Genomic DNA, 19,720 nt, shown 5'->3' on the forward strand with positions numbered 1-19,720 from the left:
AAATTGGATTTTTGATGGCCAGAGAGCATACAGTTATGTACCTGGACCTTGAATAGTGAAAGGTTGAGGGAGGAAACAATTTGACCTCATTCCTTCACTGATGAAGAAAGGACTAATTACAAGAATTGGATGCTCCGATGGTGTATAATATTCATGGAAACAATGACTGTTGACACCAGGCAACAAGTTGGAGCTTGCCCCATCCCATCTTGCTCAAGACCCAACTAGCTGGTAAGTTTCACTAACTGAAACTCAAGCTAAATTTCAGTACAATTCAGAGTTCCCATATATTTGACATCTATCCACCCAAGTACTGACAATATTTGTGTCACTTTGATGCCATGGTGTCTAACCACTAAGGGTCAAAACAAAACATACATTATCCAATAGTTGAACTAGACCAAGTGTCACAGAAAATTTTGAGCACTGATGACATACTAAAAATGACATACATGCCAGACAAAAGAAATGACAAGAAGAGAAACAACACATGCAAAAATGTGGAATACAGGTAAATGCAATGAATGAAGAATACAGTAATGCAAAGTGTCATTAATTGACTGGAGACAAAAAGCTGGCTACAGAAGATGAAGCAACTTCACTCTCCTGGAATTGCAGTGCTTTACTTTTCCAATACTTAAGATTGTCCTTGGAAATACTTTTGTAACAAAAACTGGAAAAAGGCAATGGTTTTTGTTTCAACAAAAAAATTTCCTTTAAATTTCTAATTATGTACAATCCAACTCTTAGACAGATTTGCTATGAACTATGAAACTACTGGAAAACATGCATTAATACAGAACTATTCATTAAAAATACTGTAATAGGCTTAGAACTTTGATTTTCATGCACTGCAATTTCACAAGTGCCATTAACAGTATGCAGGAATAATCCTTTAGCTATAAAAGATATTCAGTTATTATACAGCTGACTGCATTAATACCTGGAACACTATGGTGCTTGTCAGGAAGTATTCAGATACTGACCATTACAGAAAGTTACTGGGAATCCCACATACCTCTCCGCACTGATCACAAATGAATTTACTCTACCAGATCTTTTAGGGACATCTTAATTTATCTTTTTGTTTGTTATACATTAACGTTACCAATTATGACTATCATTTCACCACTATCAAAAATTTTTAAACAAAAATGAAAATATCCTCAGCTTAAGAAAGTGGATTATTTTATATCTTTAATTAATAGAAATTTGCCATAATCCTATGAAATCTGACATTAACAGACTTTTGATGTTTAAGTAATTATTGACACCTTTTTAAAGGTTTATATTTTAAGAGTACAGTAGCTTCTGTCAACAAACTATATCATTGCAAGTATACTTATGAATAGGCAACCCACTATTGTACCAGGTATAATTGCAAACATTCTTTGATTAGTTACAGGCACAAGGTGTTTGTTATTACAAACTCATTAACCATTACTAACCTTAATTTGTGCAAACACATCCAGATGCACCAACCTTAAAGTGGAAAGAAAAACCCCAGTACACATCTACCTGCCACTCCATCAGACTGAAACTTCTCTCATTCATCTGCATACCTTACGGGCACACAGACATGCTGCTGCTCTTCCAAGGACCACCAAGCATTTTTTTTTTTTTTTTTGTGCGCAGTGCCATTCACCAATTATTCGTTGTTCATTTGTTTTCAGTCATTCTCTATGATTTTCAGAGAACCTCTTTTGTTACTTGTATTAGGCTACTTCAGTTTTAAATGCTTTTCCAGTAATGTTCAGGCTTTACCTTTGATTTTTAATAAATTAAGATTTTTTCAGAAAATTTTAGTAATTTTCCAGCTCACTTGATTCTAGTGTGTCTGCTAATTATCAGACCCCTTGCTTCAGTCAGTGTAATGGCCCCACCATCTTCAACAGGATTCTTTCCATTGCCACCTGGGTACATCATCTGGGCCTGCCTGTTCGCTGCTACCTGGACGATTGATTGGTTCTGGTAGGTCATCAGAATCTTCTGGAGGGGATCACTCTGGTGTCTCCAGACCCTAACACCATGATGTTCTCAAGCTGGGACCTGTCAATGTAGCAATTCAGTATTTCGCACAAACAAGAAGCGTCTACCCCACAGTGCTTGATGACAGTATTCTCTTGGGTTATTTTTACATTGCAAATCAAGTACATGATGGAATACCCATTTCCTAAAGGATTACTGCCAACTCTTGTGCACCTTCTGGAACTGGAATTAATGGAACTACATCTTCTTTTCTCTTCAAGGGCTTGTCTGCTTCATCCTCTCACCTAAACTGCAACTGATACTATTTATGATTAATGGATATATAAATCAACTATATTTTTACAGCCAGTTAATCATATGTCCACCCCACGGAATCATATGCCCACCCCATTGCCTGATGGAGTTGGCTGGTTCATGCATACTGAAGCCTCCCTTTCCATTTCTCAAATTGGTGAATTGGCATGCATTTTGCACAAATTAAGGTTATGATCAATGGATTTGTATAAAAACGTTTTACCATAAAAAAAAATTGTATTTACATGTACTCAATACAACCTTCACAAAGTTGCATAATGTATACAAAAGACTAATCAATCTACATGTCAAATCTACACAAAATCTATTTACAGTACGGTAGTACAAGATATAAATTTAATAGACAAACTATTACAGTATTAGTTTTTGCATAAGTTTAGCCACATATCACAAGTACATTACAGTATAAAAAAAAAATCACTTTCAATCAGTGCTGAAAATAATAAAAACAAAGCCTCTGATTTTAATATCTCACTACCACAAAAGTTGCATATAAAATTTTATTTTACAGACTAAAGAAATTGGAATTAAAACCTTTTTTACATTAACCAACATCAAATATCAGTAAAGCAGGCAGTGAAAACTGCACTTATTACCAAATATAAAACAAATTACTAGCACCTTTCTCATAATCCTGAACCTTCTGGTTTTTAGAGGTATGTGCATTTACATTATACCTATTTATAATTAATAAATATCTTTAATACCATAATTTATCATTTATTTATATATATAAACAGTTCTACTGTTATTAAAATATAATAGTAACATGTCTACCATACTGTTCACAATGCAAAATTTACAATGATTAAAATCAGTCATAAATTGGAAAAAAAGATTCACATACAACACTTTTCCAAACCCAAGTCAGACAGCAACTATTACAAAGGCAAAAGGCCAATTGCAGATTTAAGGTTCACAGATGATCATTTCCAGACAATTTCATGTCATGGCCATTGAAAAAAAAAAATCATGTCATGGCCATTGAAAAAAGAAATCAATGGTTCTCCAGATTTTTCAGTCAACTGCTGTGAAAAAGTTTATTAAAAGAATTGCTTATAATCACTTCTTGAAACAGTAAAGTGCTTTGCCAGTCGCAATAAACACATTTAATGCAAATTGCATCTCATAAAAATTACAGCAATTCCACTGTTGTTCAAAAACCTACTCGACCTTCAAGCTAAAAACTAAGCATTTGCCAAACTGATAGTAAGGACTGTAGTTTATTAAAACATAATGATCATAAAAACAAGCTAAATCTCTATACCATTTATGAAATAATGAGTGTGTGATCATTAATATCAAGTGCTTTTACACAGTATGCTCAGAAGTCAAACTGTAATACAAATACTAGATAGTAGCATATAATTTTACCTGATAATTTTGTACATTTATCACTTATTGAGACTCACAAAACCTTGTGCAGTTTCAAGAAGAGTTACATAACCCCCAGTTTCAAGAATCACATAACCCCCTAACATAAAATCATACAACTGACTGCTGGAAATTACTATGCTTACAAAACCTGGAAACCTAACAAGTATGGTAACCAGAAGCTTAACCAGTATGTTCTCATGTAGCTTGTAAGCTCCCAGATGGGCAAAATTGAATATTTTATGGCACCATTATTTAGTAGAGTACATACACCATTTGTAGGAATTACAAAATTTTGAATTAAATATTTGTGCTGCCCCTTTTTGTACAATATTTGAGCCTGAAAATTATAAGATAAAGTGGAATGACTAAATGTGGAATAAATTTTGATCACCCATTGCTATAATGCAACTTCCTAAAATATTTCTATAGGTACAGTGATTAAAACATGCCTGTAATAAATGATGCTACTTCCGCAACACTTGACCTCACAAAAATATCTTGCAATATAAGTGGATTAAATCATTCAGCTAAACCCAAAGCAAAAAGCAAACTATCTGTATTATAATTTTCATACAATTTATCTTTAACATTAATAAAGCCTAATAGTTGACTTGCTTCTTTATTGCTAAACACTAATTTTTCATTGCCACCTAAACCTAATGAACATAAAATACAATGCAGTGATAACATTAATATTATTTGTGCCTTTTATCAAGTGTAATAGTTAAAAGTTAGCATTACTGCAACTAATGATAGTTCAGTGATATTTCAAAGCTCAGTTTGTCTCACTTAATAAAAGTATGCAGAAAGCTATTTATCTAGTGAATTGTTTTATTGCTTTACTAAAATATATTAGCTGCAACAATTGTCAAAAAAATGTAAATGCTAAATACAATTACCTTTAAAAATGGAAGACAACGTTTAATCTTGTAGAGCAAATAAAAGTCATAAATGCCACCAAGATTTCAGTTACAAGTATGAAAGAAGGAAAAGATCTACAACTTTAGCAATCTTGCCTAAGTTGTAGACAGTGTACACTAGTCATCATTTCTCTTCATATGCAAATTTCTCTTAAGACTTCATGTTATAATAAATCTCTGTAATTAGCACAAAAATAGATAAAATCCATACATAACTCTAAAAACAAAGCATGTACAAAAAGTGTATTAAATGATTAAACATCATAGCTAGAAACTAAAATTACCTCTACAATTGAAAAAATTAATGCATTTTAAAATAATTTCATTTAATAATTAAATTCATACTATGAAACAAAACTAAAAATTTGTTTACAGGAACTAAATATTTACCTAAATGCTGCATTGATTTAAAAGTGCAAATTAAAAAGCAGAACACTTAAAAATCTTTAGGATATATGAAATATAAGCCACATCTTACTAGGATAACATAAAATATAAAAAGATCCACTAAAAGAACAGTGAATTGTGTGTGCTCAATTATTCATAACTTAAAATATCTAAAAATAAAAAATTTTAAAACTATCATAAATATTTAGGAATCTAAATATAAAACCACTATACGTACATAAAAAGCATACTTAAAAATCCTATTGACCAGACAGATGAACCAAAAAAATTGTTTTTATGTTCCATTCTATCTTACGACATTACTCGGATGCTTTAAAATTTGTTTACATTAATACATTTATCTAAAACAAAATTTGAATATCCACATTAAAAATTACTTCAATATGTACAAGCACTGCTTATTTACAGCACACTAACTCCATACGTCTGAAGAGTAACGCTTTTGCGTGATCAGCTTCTTCACAAAAAGTTCAGCTTGGGGTTGATCCATCTTCCCCTCGTTCTGACATATTTTGACAATAAGTGCATTCACATCTCGAGCCATGCTCTTGGCATCACTGAAAAAAAAAAGGACAAATGACGTATAACTTTAACTATACTTGAAGGTACTGAAATTCTACTAAATTACCTTTATTATGGCATAGGCAGAACTTACAGGCTTTACATATCAAAGTTCCACAAGCTAGTATTCAGGGACTTTTGCTTCCTGTGTTTATCAACAAAGGGACTTTTTATCTGAAAAATAGTTACAAACTGTATTCAGATAAAAAATAAAGTGACTGTCAGTCTTTCATAAATATTTATCTGGAGTACAAAAATTTTGCAACTTTACCTAGGTACTTAACTACTGATTAGCTGGTATTGTACTATGCCACTTACAATTCACTGTGCACTGGAATTGTATACATACTAATTAAGAATACTGAACACTACTACATGCTTACTCTAGTATTACTATTAATTATTACTATTATTATTATTATTTAATAATAATAACAATAATAATAATTATAATAAAAGGAATGACAGTATGTATGCCATTAAGCTTATGCTGTGCCTTCTCAGCTTGGCATAAAGTTTCTTTAATTCAGCAAGTAACTCATGAAGCAGCTGGCTGAAGTTCATTTATTATCCCGACATTTCAGTAGTCCATGCTATCATTTACTCAGTCCAGCCCGAGAAGAACCCTAAAAGAGTTCAGAGGTCTGGTTAAACAAATCATTTATAACGAATGGCATCGGGGGTACATACATGGTATGTTTATTCCCAAAAATGAGTTTACAACGAGGTGAGAATACCATTCACTATTTGTAAATAATAGCATGGACTACCAAACCATTGGGATAATAAATTGACTTCGGTCAGCTAATTTATGATATACCTGCTGCAACAAAGAAGACTGTACTCACAGTTGAGAATGTGCAGTATAAGCTCTACGCCATGAAAACTCTGCTATTCTTTTCAACAAAGTATATCTCAAAGAGGTCTTCCCCACGATATCATTATTACTATTAGTAATATTATTATTATTATTATTAATTATGAAATCTGACCTAACACCTGAACTATGACTTAATTCTCATAGGGTTAACTTAAGGAAGTTTTTGTTTTTGGGCAGTTAATATATGGAAAATAAAATTTCACTAATGTTAGTTTATACATCTTTACATCAGTCAGCAAATATATATTTAAAGCCCATTAAAATAAAAAAAATCACCTAAGAAAATTAAAAGTGTAAAATCACTTAAAAAATAAATTCTGAAATTTATAGTATCTGACATATTACATCACTTGAAAGCTTAAAAATGTTTAAAATATCTTATTTACATGACGTTTTATACCCAGAGTTCCAGAAACGTATGTAGAATAGAGTATATAGAATTTAGGCCAAAGGCCAAGCACTGGGACCTATGAGGTCATTCAGCGCTGAAACGGAAACTGACAGCGAAAATTATTGAAAGGCATAATAGGAGGAAAACTTCCCAGTTGCACTATGAATCAATTTTTAGGAGAGGGTGGAAAGTAAGATGGAAGAAAGAAAATATAAACGGAAGTACAGCACAATGAATGAAAGAGGTTGCAGTTAGGGGGTGAAGGGATGCTGCAAAGAACCTTAAGTAATGCCTACAGTACACCGCATGAGGTGCCAGCATCATGGCAGTTTACTCAAAGTTGTGTTTGTGTAGATATTTATTCAAGTGTCATTCATGTTGAATTTGTGACTTCAATATTTATCCCCATGACTACTAGTGCTCTTGCTATATGCACCTACAAAAGGAATACAAAAATGTAAAAATTATTCATATCCTCCTAATCTTAAGATTTCCGAGTGACCATTCCAACTTTATCAGTAAGTTTATGCAATAAAATGCTAGTTTATTGTGTACAAAAATATATATTAAACAATACAATATATAACAAAAATCATATAAAACTTCTGAATTATACCTTGACCTTTTTGGAGGCACTTACTCAGCCTATTCCAGTTCTATTTAGGTATGCACCTAATGCTAGTTTGAGGAATGTCTTGCTAGCTGCTGCTGACAATGAATTCAACCATATACACAGGAATAAAAAAAAAAAATAAAGTACTGCATGTGAATGTTCAAGTGGATTTGTCTAATGATGTTACACAGACCTGGTAGATACTTTACTTTCATTTTGCAATCTCCACATTAATAATCTGTGTTGTGTGTGCAGGGCTCATTAAAGATATGGTAATATATTATTTATGTGGCAAGGCATATGGAAATTTACCATCCAAAACATGTTGCAAGCTACTTGAGCTTCACTTAACACTGACTGAATCATTGGGTAAATATGGAATGCAGTATACAATTAAACTAATCATATTTTATTGTGGAATACAGGATGTTTTAACTTCATCAAAATTGGAGTAAACTTATACAATGCCAGAGAAAAAGAGAAGTAAACAGAACGACATTCACGAACGAAACTTCTTACGTAAACAGAACGACATTCACGAAACTTCTTACGGAAGTGCAATTTACATGTAATTGACATGTAAACTGAGAATATTCACTGTACATGTAAAAGCAGTGATTTTCACAATAGTATTAATGATAGCATATGTGTATGCTGTCATTAATACTTCAGTGAAAATCAGTACTGTAATTTGTATATGTACTCGGTTAATTTGTCAATTACAGGTGAACTGCACTTCTAGAAGAAGTCTTATGAAAGTGTCTGTTTACTCCCTCTTTCTTTATGTTGTGTGTCTTTATTTAACTGTTTTAATAGACTTGACATCTCTTAATACAATGGAAATAATACTGTGTGTATCAGTAAATATAGTACATTACACACTTGCCCAAGACTTCCAATGATACATGATAGTCTATGCTCAAGTGCTAACACTTGCAAAAGTGTAAGTATTTTGTAAATTGTCGTGTGCCATACCAAATAACAATATCATACTAATATATCTTTAAACAGCCCTGCACACACAACCACATACATTTGGATGAAATTTTTATTTGATTTTTGGTGTGGATACAGTAAACCCCCGTATTTGCGTTCTCATGATTCGCGGACTCGCGCATTCGCAGGTTTCTCTGTGGAACATATCTAGCCATCATTCGCGGAAAATTCGCCCATTTGCGGTATTCTTCACTGAGAAATATTCACTAATTACTGTATTTTCATATTTTCATGAATAAATGCATTTTTTGTGATAAAACTATTAAAATACTCAGGTATATGCATTTTTACAGGGTTTTTCTGTGTTTAAACTATCAAAATGGGCAGTTTTAAGTATTCGCGGATTTTAGCTATTTGCGGGGGGGGTGTGGGACGCATCCCCCGCAAATATGGGGGGTTCACTGTATACCAAAATAAAATACAAAACTGCAGCTATTTGTTCTGCATAAAATCTGCAGAGAAGCACACAAACAAATGCAGTGCAAAGGTACTTACTTCAATTTTATTATTCCTACTTGTACTGTTGCACTCATTACTGAATTTTACAGCTTGCAACTTCATCCACAAACTTACGATGACATCATGCTTCATAACAAGATAAGAGATGACATCATGCTTCATAACAAGATAAGAAAAAATGCAATTGATTCACATAAATGCTACAATAGCTGTGGGGAATGTGTAGCCTGTGTTACTGGACTTAGGTCTTCATTACTTGATGAATTTCTTTACTTACTGGAAGGCCAGTCCTCCAAAACTATCACTCAAGTTGAGGTACTAGTGTATGTGGAAACATAACATATGAAAGGGATGAAAATTGCCTTTTAACATGAAAATCCATAAACAAAATTAAAAGCTACATGTTAATTACAAAAAAAAACACAAGGAATTAATTCTCAACTTACCCACATACATACAAATGACCATTTTGTTCTCCGATAATTTGCCAAATATCTTGCATATGTTCTTCCATAAGATTTGTTACATACACCTTCTGTGGCTGATCACGACTAAAGGCAACGTGAAGCTGAAATGAAAAAAAAATTCATGTTACTGGCATAACTGACATTCAGTAAATCAAGAGGAGATTCTTGTAATGCATGTTTAAAACGCTCTAGTAAAATAATAACCAGGTACTGGATATAAAAATTTTCTCTGGTACAATACCTCTAATAACCCAGAATCCTTGTAGGAATTTAATTCTTCTTCATATAAGTAGTCAACAGCTTTGTTGCGGCAGCCAAAGTAGAGAATGGTCCTTCCCACTGGTTTTCCTATGAAAAAATTAAAAAGTTATTTCTTTGCTTAGTTAAGTGTACTGATTGGGTTTTTAGGATTTCATTTCAAAAAGTTATGAAGAGTTCTTATATATTTGGATTCTATTCATTTGATTAACTTTTTTCAATTTACCAATAGTTAGGCTAGGATTCTGGGATAGTCTACATGCTGTTTTGCCAATGCTAAGCTATTCAATATGCCCACAACTGCACTTAAGACTACTGCAGCTACCTTGGAACTAAAGTAATACCTCAAGTTATGGCATTCAGTTTTTGGCATTTTTAAGTTTACAACAATTTTTTTTTTAAACATGAAAAATAAAAACACATACAGTGGCTCATGCATTTTCATGTCAGTCAGCAACTAAAGTTTAAACAAAAAAAAAAATACAGAAATCAATTAAAAAAAAGTTCCTATATCACATAAATATGCTAGTTGAAAAGCAGAATATGACCTCCTATATCACATAAATATGCTAGTTGAAAAGCAGAATATGACCTATCACAACCAAACATCACGTGGCTGTCATAAAATACGAAAATGGTAAACAAAGTTTGCCAATCATTCGTGGCAAGGCATAAGTCTTAGCCCATGTCAAAGAGTATGCTCCAGGGATGAAGAAAATCAGAAACAAAAAAAAGAGGCAAGACTTATAAAAAAAAAAATGAAACAAGACTTACAAAAAATGGAAAGTGTTTTTCTTTGGATTGAACAGTGGGATCAACATATCGCCAAAAGTCTTAATGTCCTTTATAAGAAAGGACTGTATTTGCAGACCTAAAGTGAATCCTGATAAGAATGACACAGAATTCAAGAACTGTAGTTCTGGATGGTTTAAATGATTCAAAGCCTTGATGACTTTGAGCACTGAGCTAAAAGTGGATGACTTTGTCTTGTTATTTGAGGAAGAGGAGCAGCCACTGATGAATGAAGAGTTATGAAGGTTTGAGGAAGAGGAGCAGCCACTGATGAATGAAGAGTTATGAAGGTTCACAAGGAGCGCTGCTGCAAAGAGAGCAGGCACCAGAACCAGCGCCACAACGCTTCACCATCAAGATGCAGCAGGCCTTTGTACATACTGACAAAGTCCTTGCAACTTTCAAGATTTATCCTAGTGCTGAACACTAGCCAAGATAATGGGGGCAATGCATGGCCAAGCTGTTTGACATGGGTTGATTTCAGATGAAAAGTGGAGCAGCAGAATTCAGGCCGGTCTGTGAAACATATAAATCCAGAGAATAAATGAAGGCTCTCCTCTTCCTCCACATTCTTCCCCCAACCCATGATTACATCAAAGGTAAATACAGTATGGTACAGTGCTATAATCATATGTAATTTTTAGGTGCCACTTTTTTCTTGTTCTATATAACAATGTGTAGTTACTAAAAAGACAGTAAGTTTAACTATTGAATAACACTGTACATGTATCAGAGCTGTTAGGGGGTTTAATACAAGGGTTTATAGGATGTCTCGGCCATTTTTAAAAGGCTTATTAATATATAAAAACTTTAAATCAACACTAATCAAGTGCAATGATTTCTTTATATGTATGGCTTTAAATGAAAATTGATAAATTACACCATATGCTTCATGAAAACAAATAAATACAAACACCAGTTACTGAAAATTTCTGAATTTCATTTTTGAATACTGGTGTTCTGTGAAAGAAAATCCCATCAGATCAATCCCCGGTATGTCCTAAAACTAAACAGTTCTCTTACAAACCATTATAGTATCATTTATTAGACAATATAAAAATAAAATGGTCTAGAGCATTTGCTTCAAAAGCTTATGCATACACTTTCAACAATCAGAAATATTCTTACCTTCCTCCTTCTGGAGATTTCTCTCTTGGATAAAGCCACGGAAAGGAGCAATACCTGTACCTGGTCCTATCATGATAACTGGTGTCTGTGACTTACTTGGTAACCTGTGTAAATGATTTAACAAAATTTTCAACAAGGAAACTGTCTTAAATGTTAAAATACATTCTTGTTCCAAATGCAAATCTTTAACTAATTGAAAGCAGTACAGTTCCTATTATCCAGATGGCCATGGATTTAAGAGGGTGCCAGACAACTTGTATACTTGGATACAATAACTGCAAATAACTTTGTGGCCTTTCAGGAGGAATAAAATATATTACTTCAATTTTCATTTAAGAATAAGGAAGAAAATGACAAAATATATGAACATCTCTGCTATTTCCTACAAAACTATGCTGCGATAACTGGGCAAGCAACAAAACAGCAACCTAATGGAAATGTAACTGCATGATTTAATTCCTGATACCTGATGGCAGTCCACCAGTCACTGTTAACATTACATGTGGTAGCAAAAACGGGTGCTTATAAAAGGTCTTAATTTGCCATCAGAAGTCTAATCCAGATCCACTTGTTTTTGTAATAGTTTTGACAGCTACCAGGGCTATCACTGCTCTCATTTCTGTACTCTTGCATCTTCTACTGGTGTATCAAGTAAAAATGTTCAAGGGTTTGTCATATAATTAAACTGTATTTTTCCAATTCCTTTACGTACAGCATAGTATTTAAAGCTTTTTCTTGAATCACAGGACTCTGATTGAAGATTGTGATTCTATGCTGTACATAATAACAGGAAATATACAGTTCTGAAATAAAAGCACCAAAAGGACTAATGCAAGCACTAAGTTTTAATGTCATGAGTTGCTGTAAGTTTGAGCCTAACACTTTTTTAATCTGTATTTTCAATCGATATGACCACCCTCCTTGATTGTGCATATGAAATAATCCAAAAGAAGCTGGATGAGGCCAAAGTTTAACCACTGAATTATCTTACAGAATACCGTATTAAGCTTTTAAATAGTGGGTCCAGGAATTTAATTTGTATAACTGGCAACTGGATAAATAGGACTTTACACTACTTAACTTTGTTACTAAAATTTTCTGTGACTAATTAAAACACTCACCTAAATTGGGATTTCCGTACAAAAATTGGAACATGGTACTTCAAACCATTGTCGGGTACAAGATTGTGAAGGTATGTAGTACAAACACCATGATTTGTTCTACCAGTCGGAGTCTCGTATTTTAGCACATTGGCAGTCACATGAATGGTGGTGGGGTACAGCTGCAAAATGAAACTAGTGTTAAAATACAAATAATAAAGATTTTGCAAACACTAAGCCATTATAACATTTTAGGAAATTTATCAGTCAACAGATACAATTAACTCAAAAATTAAATACGAAGTGTGGACAATTATTTACCTTAGATGATGATGATATAGAGTAATAACGAGCTTGGAGTCTTGGAAGCAATTCACAAATGTAGTCAAGGGGAGGCTTACAAGATGGCAAATCCTCCAAGACATGGATGATATTTCTTACATCGTTGATAATCCACTGCTGATAAGCTGCTTTTCCTGCTTCACTTGTGCCACTCATTAATAGCAGCCTTTCCTTTTCCTATAAAAATATTTTTATTACATTAGTATGTTCATAGTACTGGATATCCAGTATACAATGTTAATTTTTCAAAATCAACACCTGTAATAAACACTGGTTTGTATGTACTAGTACAGTCCAAAGTTCTTTTACAAAAGGAGATCCATAATCAATGACATAGGGTACTTTTCAAAAACTCATACTGTATAAGAATATTTAATGGGGAAATGAATTATCTCATGAACTTAAGACAATGGCCAACATGACAATAACATCCTACTGTATTTAAAATACCAATTATAAAGAGGGAAACTTACAGCATTATCTGTTGTATATTCTGCCAATTCCTTCAATACATGTGTCCTTGGTAATGCTGTAATATCTACGTAGTGGGACAGTGCAGTATGGTAAGTACAGGGACACGGGAATGGGTTCTTTTTACTACTATCCTCATCTACATTGGTCAGTGTGATCACTTTACCCCCTTCTTCTCCAGTAAGTTTGATAAGCTGTTCAACAAGGCCAGCATCATTGACAGGATAAACAGCAACATGATCACCAGAGTCGTATCTGTAAGATAATAAAAATGTTACTCTAAAGTAATTTATGCTGTCAGATAAAAATGCAAAATTTTCATTTCTGGATTCAAGTATGAAATGGACTTAATGCTATTTTCACTCCCATTGGAGATGGAGTTCAACCATCCAACAACAACTGCCAGATATACTGCTAAATAATGCCAAAAGTGTTAATTTTTTATTGCAGACTGATGACATTGATGGCACTGGAATATCAAAGGGTAATTGCATTATACTATCTTTGATTGTGTTTAATGTCATATTTCTTATTTCCTGCTTATATCTACTTTTACATGAATTTAGTTAATATTTTTGTTTTGTAAGCAGCAAGACTGTGTAAAGAACATTAATAGAATCTATCCCTTGCTTAATACTTTTTCTACTCTGTATTTATTATGCTCCCCAAAAAGTATACCTAAACAAACATACAGCTGGCCCCTGGTATTTACTGAGGAGACATTCCTTTAAATTCTAAAATCAAAGAATTATTGGAGGACTAACTAAATCAGTATTTGGCCTCCCTACTACATTTCTTTAATGGTCTATTGGAATCTCAGCATTCACAGAAACATGTTTCAGTGTTAATTATATGCAGCATTATCTACAGACTTGAATTGGGTCATGATAGTTGGCCATTAAGCAACAATGGGACAAATGGGTGTGCACAATTCTCAATGGGATAATACCACTTCTACATTAGTTTCTTCATGTATGGACAACTGCCACATTTTAATGTGGGTTTAGTCTGCTTTAACTTGCTTGAGCAGATTAAATCCACACCATGTTGTGGCATTTTGACATACCTTATTCTTGATCCTTCGATGTCAAGTTCAATATGCATACAATTGCGTTCACCACCTTTGAAAAGTTCCCTATTGACCTTTATTTCAGCCATGAATGGGTTCTTGCTATCAAATGGAGGTCTTTGACTTCCAATCTGAAATTTGAAAATGAAAACTTTAAATATGCTTACTTGTTCAAGTAATACATATAAATTCTCATAATAAAATTTATTATTTGGATACTTACCTACTGTTAAAGGTAGCTTATATCTCTGCGCCGATAAGCAAATCGGCATTCAAACAAAAGATCGAATGGCTGCCCAGATGACGGTCTAGTAAACCTGTTCTCCACCAGGTGTTTTAGCTCATCAGAATTCTCCTTGACAGCCCACTAAGTTGTGGGGAGGCTGGGTGGGGTGTTCTTTTGGAGGCTGGGTGGGGTGTTCTTTAGGTAAGTATTCAAATAATAAATTACAAAAATTTATATTATTTGGGATGAACCTCGCCTACTGTCATAGAGAGTGGATTCCCGCATTAAGAGGAGGATGGTGGGTAGTGCAGCTAGAAAAAATCCACTCGGCCAATTGAGCTAAGGTTTCCTGCATGAAACCCAAAACATTCCTAACTGATCTGGAATCCTTTCTGGGTCTTACTGCCTCAAGAAGTTGGATTCCATTCAGGGAGCAAGGCTCTCATGTGTGCAGCGAAGAACGTCCTTGCAGAGAAAACTGCTTCAATTCAGCCAGAATGAAACAGAAGTGGCGTGAGGAGACCCCTGTGCATGGGTCCAAAAGCCCTATTAAAGTCCAAAAGCCCTATTAAAATGAGTCACTAAAAAGATTCCGCATACTTAAGGTAGCGAGTGACCAAAAACCAAATTGCACTTCTACTGCACCAGATTAATCCCATCCTCAAGTGACAACCTGTCATAAAACTAAATGAAGTTGTAACAGCTCTCATATTGTGAACATTTACCTTCAATAAAGGTAAAAGGTACGTAGCCAGTTCTCTGGCACTAGCCTAATCTAGTACATCAGAGAACCTCGTGTTCTTTGACAAAGACATGGAACAATAACCTTGAAAGTAGACAGCAAAATACTCTTACTATATATAAGAAAGCAGAGAAACTTTGATGTCCACAAGGTTACAGGCACTGAAAATTCCACTAGAATGGCACCCTGAGCAATACACAAACCATTGCTTCTGACAGAAGGCCACAGTTGTTTTCCACTAAAGATAGAACCCATGATAGCTTTGAAAATACCCTTATTGGTGGGAGACAGTCGAGCATCTCCAAGCACTTTCGAGATGCAGGTACTTGGCTGCTGTCGCAGCCGAGTACCTGCATCGCATCCGAGAATCAATGAAAGGACAAGTGTATTTTGAAAGAGAAAGAGGAATCGGCTAGCAGACATGGATTTAGAATGACCAAAAGATGAAGAGATTGGTTAAACAATCAACTGAGTTGACATAACATCCGAATGAGTACAACTCACTACATGCACATTATTATTAATAAAACCATCTATTCCTGTATAATTAATCCTATCGCTGCTAACAACCTCATACTATGCGATGATGATGCTAAAAGTCACATAGTACATAGCAAAGATTAATGTATCCCAAAACGATCTTTCAACTAACCATTATATAAGACTCAGAGCATGAAAAACGGAGAGGCAGGTGACGGAGGGCACAGAACCACATCGCCCCAAGAACTGACCTGATTCCCTGGCAGCGGACTCCCCCAACTGTCGCAGGGCAGTCCTAGGCTTGGCTACAGACAGACGAGCACCAACAGGCATACCTCTTATACGGGAATGCAAAAATGATTGCACACTATGGGGGGACCCAGACTGGTTCCCTAACCAATTCAGATAAACCTTGTACTAACCAAAACAAGGTTTACGTCCTGTTCTGAATTCTAATTACGCTTTTCCTGAACTGAAAGAGGGGGTAGAAGGCGGAGCTAAAGAAGTAGTTGAGGTACTAACTAAAGCCTTAGCAAAGGAAAAGCCCAGACTGAGTATGGATAGCTACAGACGAAGAACCTGGAGAAGGGGGAGAAAAGACAGGTTGATAACCTCACCTAACTACAGTCGACCCCCGACTATTCGTGGTTGAATTTTTCTGTGGAACATAACTCCAAATTCATTGTGTACTCAGGTTCAGATAAATGCATACAGTTAGCATGTTTTCCAGCTTTGTCAAAGAATGCAGTACAAAGGAAAAGTAACACCTGAGGTTAAATTATTATCATGAAAAAGCAGGTTAAGTGACAAAAGTAAATGCAACACACTAAACACGAATAATTTACAAGTCTACAAATGCAGACTGGATCTATTCCAATTGGCACATAAGCTACAGCAAAGAAGCTGGTTTTGCTAACTGAAATAAAAAAACTTTCATTTTTAATTTTCAAATATTAATGTAAACACATCAAAATATCAATAAAAATGGATTTTTTTCTTAAACATTCGCCAAACGATGTACCAATCTTACCCCCTACCTATGTTAAAAGAAAACGGTAAGGCTTGAATACTGTATGAAAGAAAATATAAGGGCAACTTGATTAGTTTTCACCATGGTAAGAGTAACAGTTGTAAGAGTGTTCACACGTAGCTGTAAGCCACATACTTTTAAGGGTAATGTTGTAAGATGACTTTGAAATATTAAAGTGTTTTAGGATAATAGTTTAAGGTATATTTGGTGTCTGAACTACTAAAATAGGCAGTCATAAGCATTTTTAGGATGACAGTGTTCATGGTATATTTTGTGTCTGAACTATTAAAATAGGCAGTTATAATCATTTTTGGAGGGGTCTCAAGTATTCACGAATTTTAGCTGTTCGTGGGCAGTTGTGATCCCTAACCCCTATGAATACCAGGGGTCTACTGTAATTGCTTTTGCGACCCATCTGCTTCCCTTCTCCTTCCATACTAATGAACTTTAGCCTTCAAAAATCCCTACTTCCTCACATCTGTTCTCAAGATTACACTTTATACCATTGCAGCCAGGGTAAACAGTTGTATCTCCTACAAAATCAACATCATGCTAACACAGTAGTCATTCCTACTGAATCTGACATTTTTAGCCTTGGTTCCAGTGGAGGCATCCTTGGAAAAATAAATGTATAGTACCGTGACAGCAGCAAACATCCATGAAATACTAGGCCTATACACAATGGCAACAAGGAGAACTCTGACAAGAGCTAAAACATTCGAAACACCTGGTGGAGAATAGGAGTGTCATCCAGGCAGCCATTCAATCTTTTGTTTGAATGCCGACTCACCCATCAGCACAGAGATTTAAGCTATCTTTAACAGTAGGTAAGATGAATCCTAAATAAAGGATATTTAACCCTAGGTGAACATGTTACCTATTCATTTCAATAAAAATTATCAATCAATTGTGCCACTCAATTCAAACTATGCAATTTAGTGTTTGAGAAAAACTTACAATTCCTTAAAAATATTTCAGAAAAATACACATGATTAATTACAAGACTGTCAGTCAAAAAACTAATTAAAACTGTACTATTCATATGACAAATTCCCAACACTTGAAATAAGCCACTGTTACACAACATACACAAAAATGGATTCAAGAAATCTTACCTTGAGTGAATTCAAGCGTGCAATTTCACCAGTAAAAACACGATTTGGATCATATTCCTCATGAACTGTAAGTTTGTACTGTCGCATGTTGATATCCTGTGCTTGGGCTTCAATACCAAAGAATTCACAGACCTTTAAAAAAATATTAAAACATGGATAAAATTAGGGACCTCTCTAACTGGAATGGTACAAGTTGTGGAACTGGGATTTAAATGCAGAGAAGTAATGCAACTTATTGGTGGGTTTATCCTGAAAAGCTCTTTCCATGAAGAAGACAAGTGACATGCAAAGGAACTTGCACATTAATTGAAAATAAGATTACTATCTAATATGAAAAATGTTACAATATCAAGTTTGGCACCTTTACTTTATAAAAACTTAAAATCAAATTACAGTATTTATCTTTGACAAAAGAGTTGAGAACTGATTGAGCAAGGAAAAATCTAACAGATACAGGAAACTTACTGCTGGCCACATAGCATCTTTCCACGTAATGAAGTCATCTTCCATATTGGCATCATCATCTCCCATTCCCAGTTCATAGACTCTCTTAGCACCTAATTCTGCCATTCGCTTGTCAACATACTTTGCCATGGCATTGAAATGTTCATATGTCTTATTCCCTAAACCAAATACCTGAAAAATGGGAGACTCATATGTTAATAAATACAATAACAAGCAATGCCAATAATGTTAACAGATAATGAAGGGTGGTACAGCATATTAAAAAATCCTTTTCACACACAATATGCTGAAGTTACAGATGGAGTAAATATACAATCTTTTGTGCATTAAAATAAAATGTTCTAAAATTATGTCAGATGCTTTAAAAATAAATTTTTAGGCTATTACACTTTTTGCCTGTAAAGAAAAAATATACAATAAGCAAAAAATTTCTTGATATCTACTTGGTCAACAAAGCAAACAATAGACCCAAATAGTACAAGAGAAAAGACAATATCCTTATATGAATCCATAAGTGACGTAGAAGCCACATGATCTAGGTCTGCAAAATTCAAAACCAGTAAAGGTCGGTTGACAATTTCAGAAGGTGGTTTGGACTACAACATGTAAAAATTATGGGAGAAGCTGCTTTTGCCACAGACACCATAAACTTATAAGAGGAAAAAGAATATTTATGGAGCACATATTCAAGAGTATGTATTCAATACTGACGAGACTGTTCTGTTCTGGAAAAAATCTCCAGAGGACATTCATTAACCAAGAGAAGGGTTTAGCACCAGGTTTTAAGGCACAACAAGGGAGTGATACTACTGTTTTATGCTAATGCCACTGGGTTTATGATGGGGGCAGCCCTAATTTATAAATCTGCTAATCCCCAATCCTTGAAGGGAAAGGTTAAATTCCATCTCCCAGTATTTTTGGATGCATAACACAAAAGCATGGGCTACCAGAACACTTTCCCTAGATATGGCTTCACTAGTCCTGTATCCCAGACGTTAGATAATACTTCATTATCAAGGGATTGCCTTTTAAGATTTTACTGATACTTACCAATGCTCTTAGTCGCTCAGAATCCCATGAGTTCAACACCATGGGCATCAAAGTCATCTACTTGCCCCCCCAAAAC

General features: G+C 34.4%; 1 protein-coding gene across 1 annotated transcript in view; it reads right to left on the reverse strand.

The window, feature by feature from the left end:
- Positions 1-2,500: 2,500 nt before the first annotated feature.
- The window catches only part of Cpr (Cytochrome P450 reductase), a 35,001-nt gene continuing 17,781 nt past the window's right edge, over positions 2,501-19,720 (reverse strand). The window contains exons 5-14 of the mRNA XM_067113855.1: positions 18,595-18,765; positions 18,130-18,261; positions 14,534-14,667; positions 13,470-13,722; positions 12,976-13,173; positions 12,676-12,836; positions 11,555-11,658; positions 9,618-9,724; positions 9,356-9,477; positions 2,501-5,566 (exon numbers count right to left, since the gene is read on the reverse strand). Of these exons, the coding sequence (XP_066969956.1) occupies positions 5,422-5,566; positions 9,356-9,477; positions 9,618-9,724; positions 11,555-11,658; positions 12,676-12,836; positions 12,976-13,173; positions 13,470-13,722; positions 14,534-14,667; positions 18,130-18,261; positions 18,595-18,765 (1,527 nt within the window). The 3' untranslated portion in view covers positions 2,501-5,421. The remainder of the gene's footprint in view (positions 5,567-9,355; positions 9,478-9,617; positions 9,725-11,554; positions 11,659-12,675; positions 12,837-12,975; positions 13,174-13,469; positions 13,723-14,533; positions 14,668-18,129; positions 18,262-18,594; positions 18,766-19,720) is intronic.

This window comes from Macrobrachium rosenbergii, chromosome 13, assembly GCF_040412425.1.
Source record: "Macrobrachium rosenbergii isolate ZJJX-2024 chromosome 13, ASM4041242v1, whole genome shotgun sequence".
In the NCBI taxonomy this organism is placed as follows: Eukaryota; Metazoa; Arthropoda; class Malacostraca; order Decapoda; family Palaemonidae; genus Macrobrachium; species Macrobrachium rosenbergii.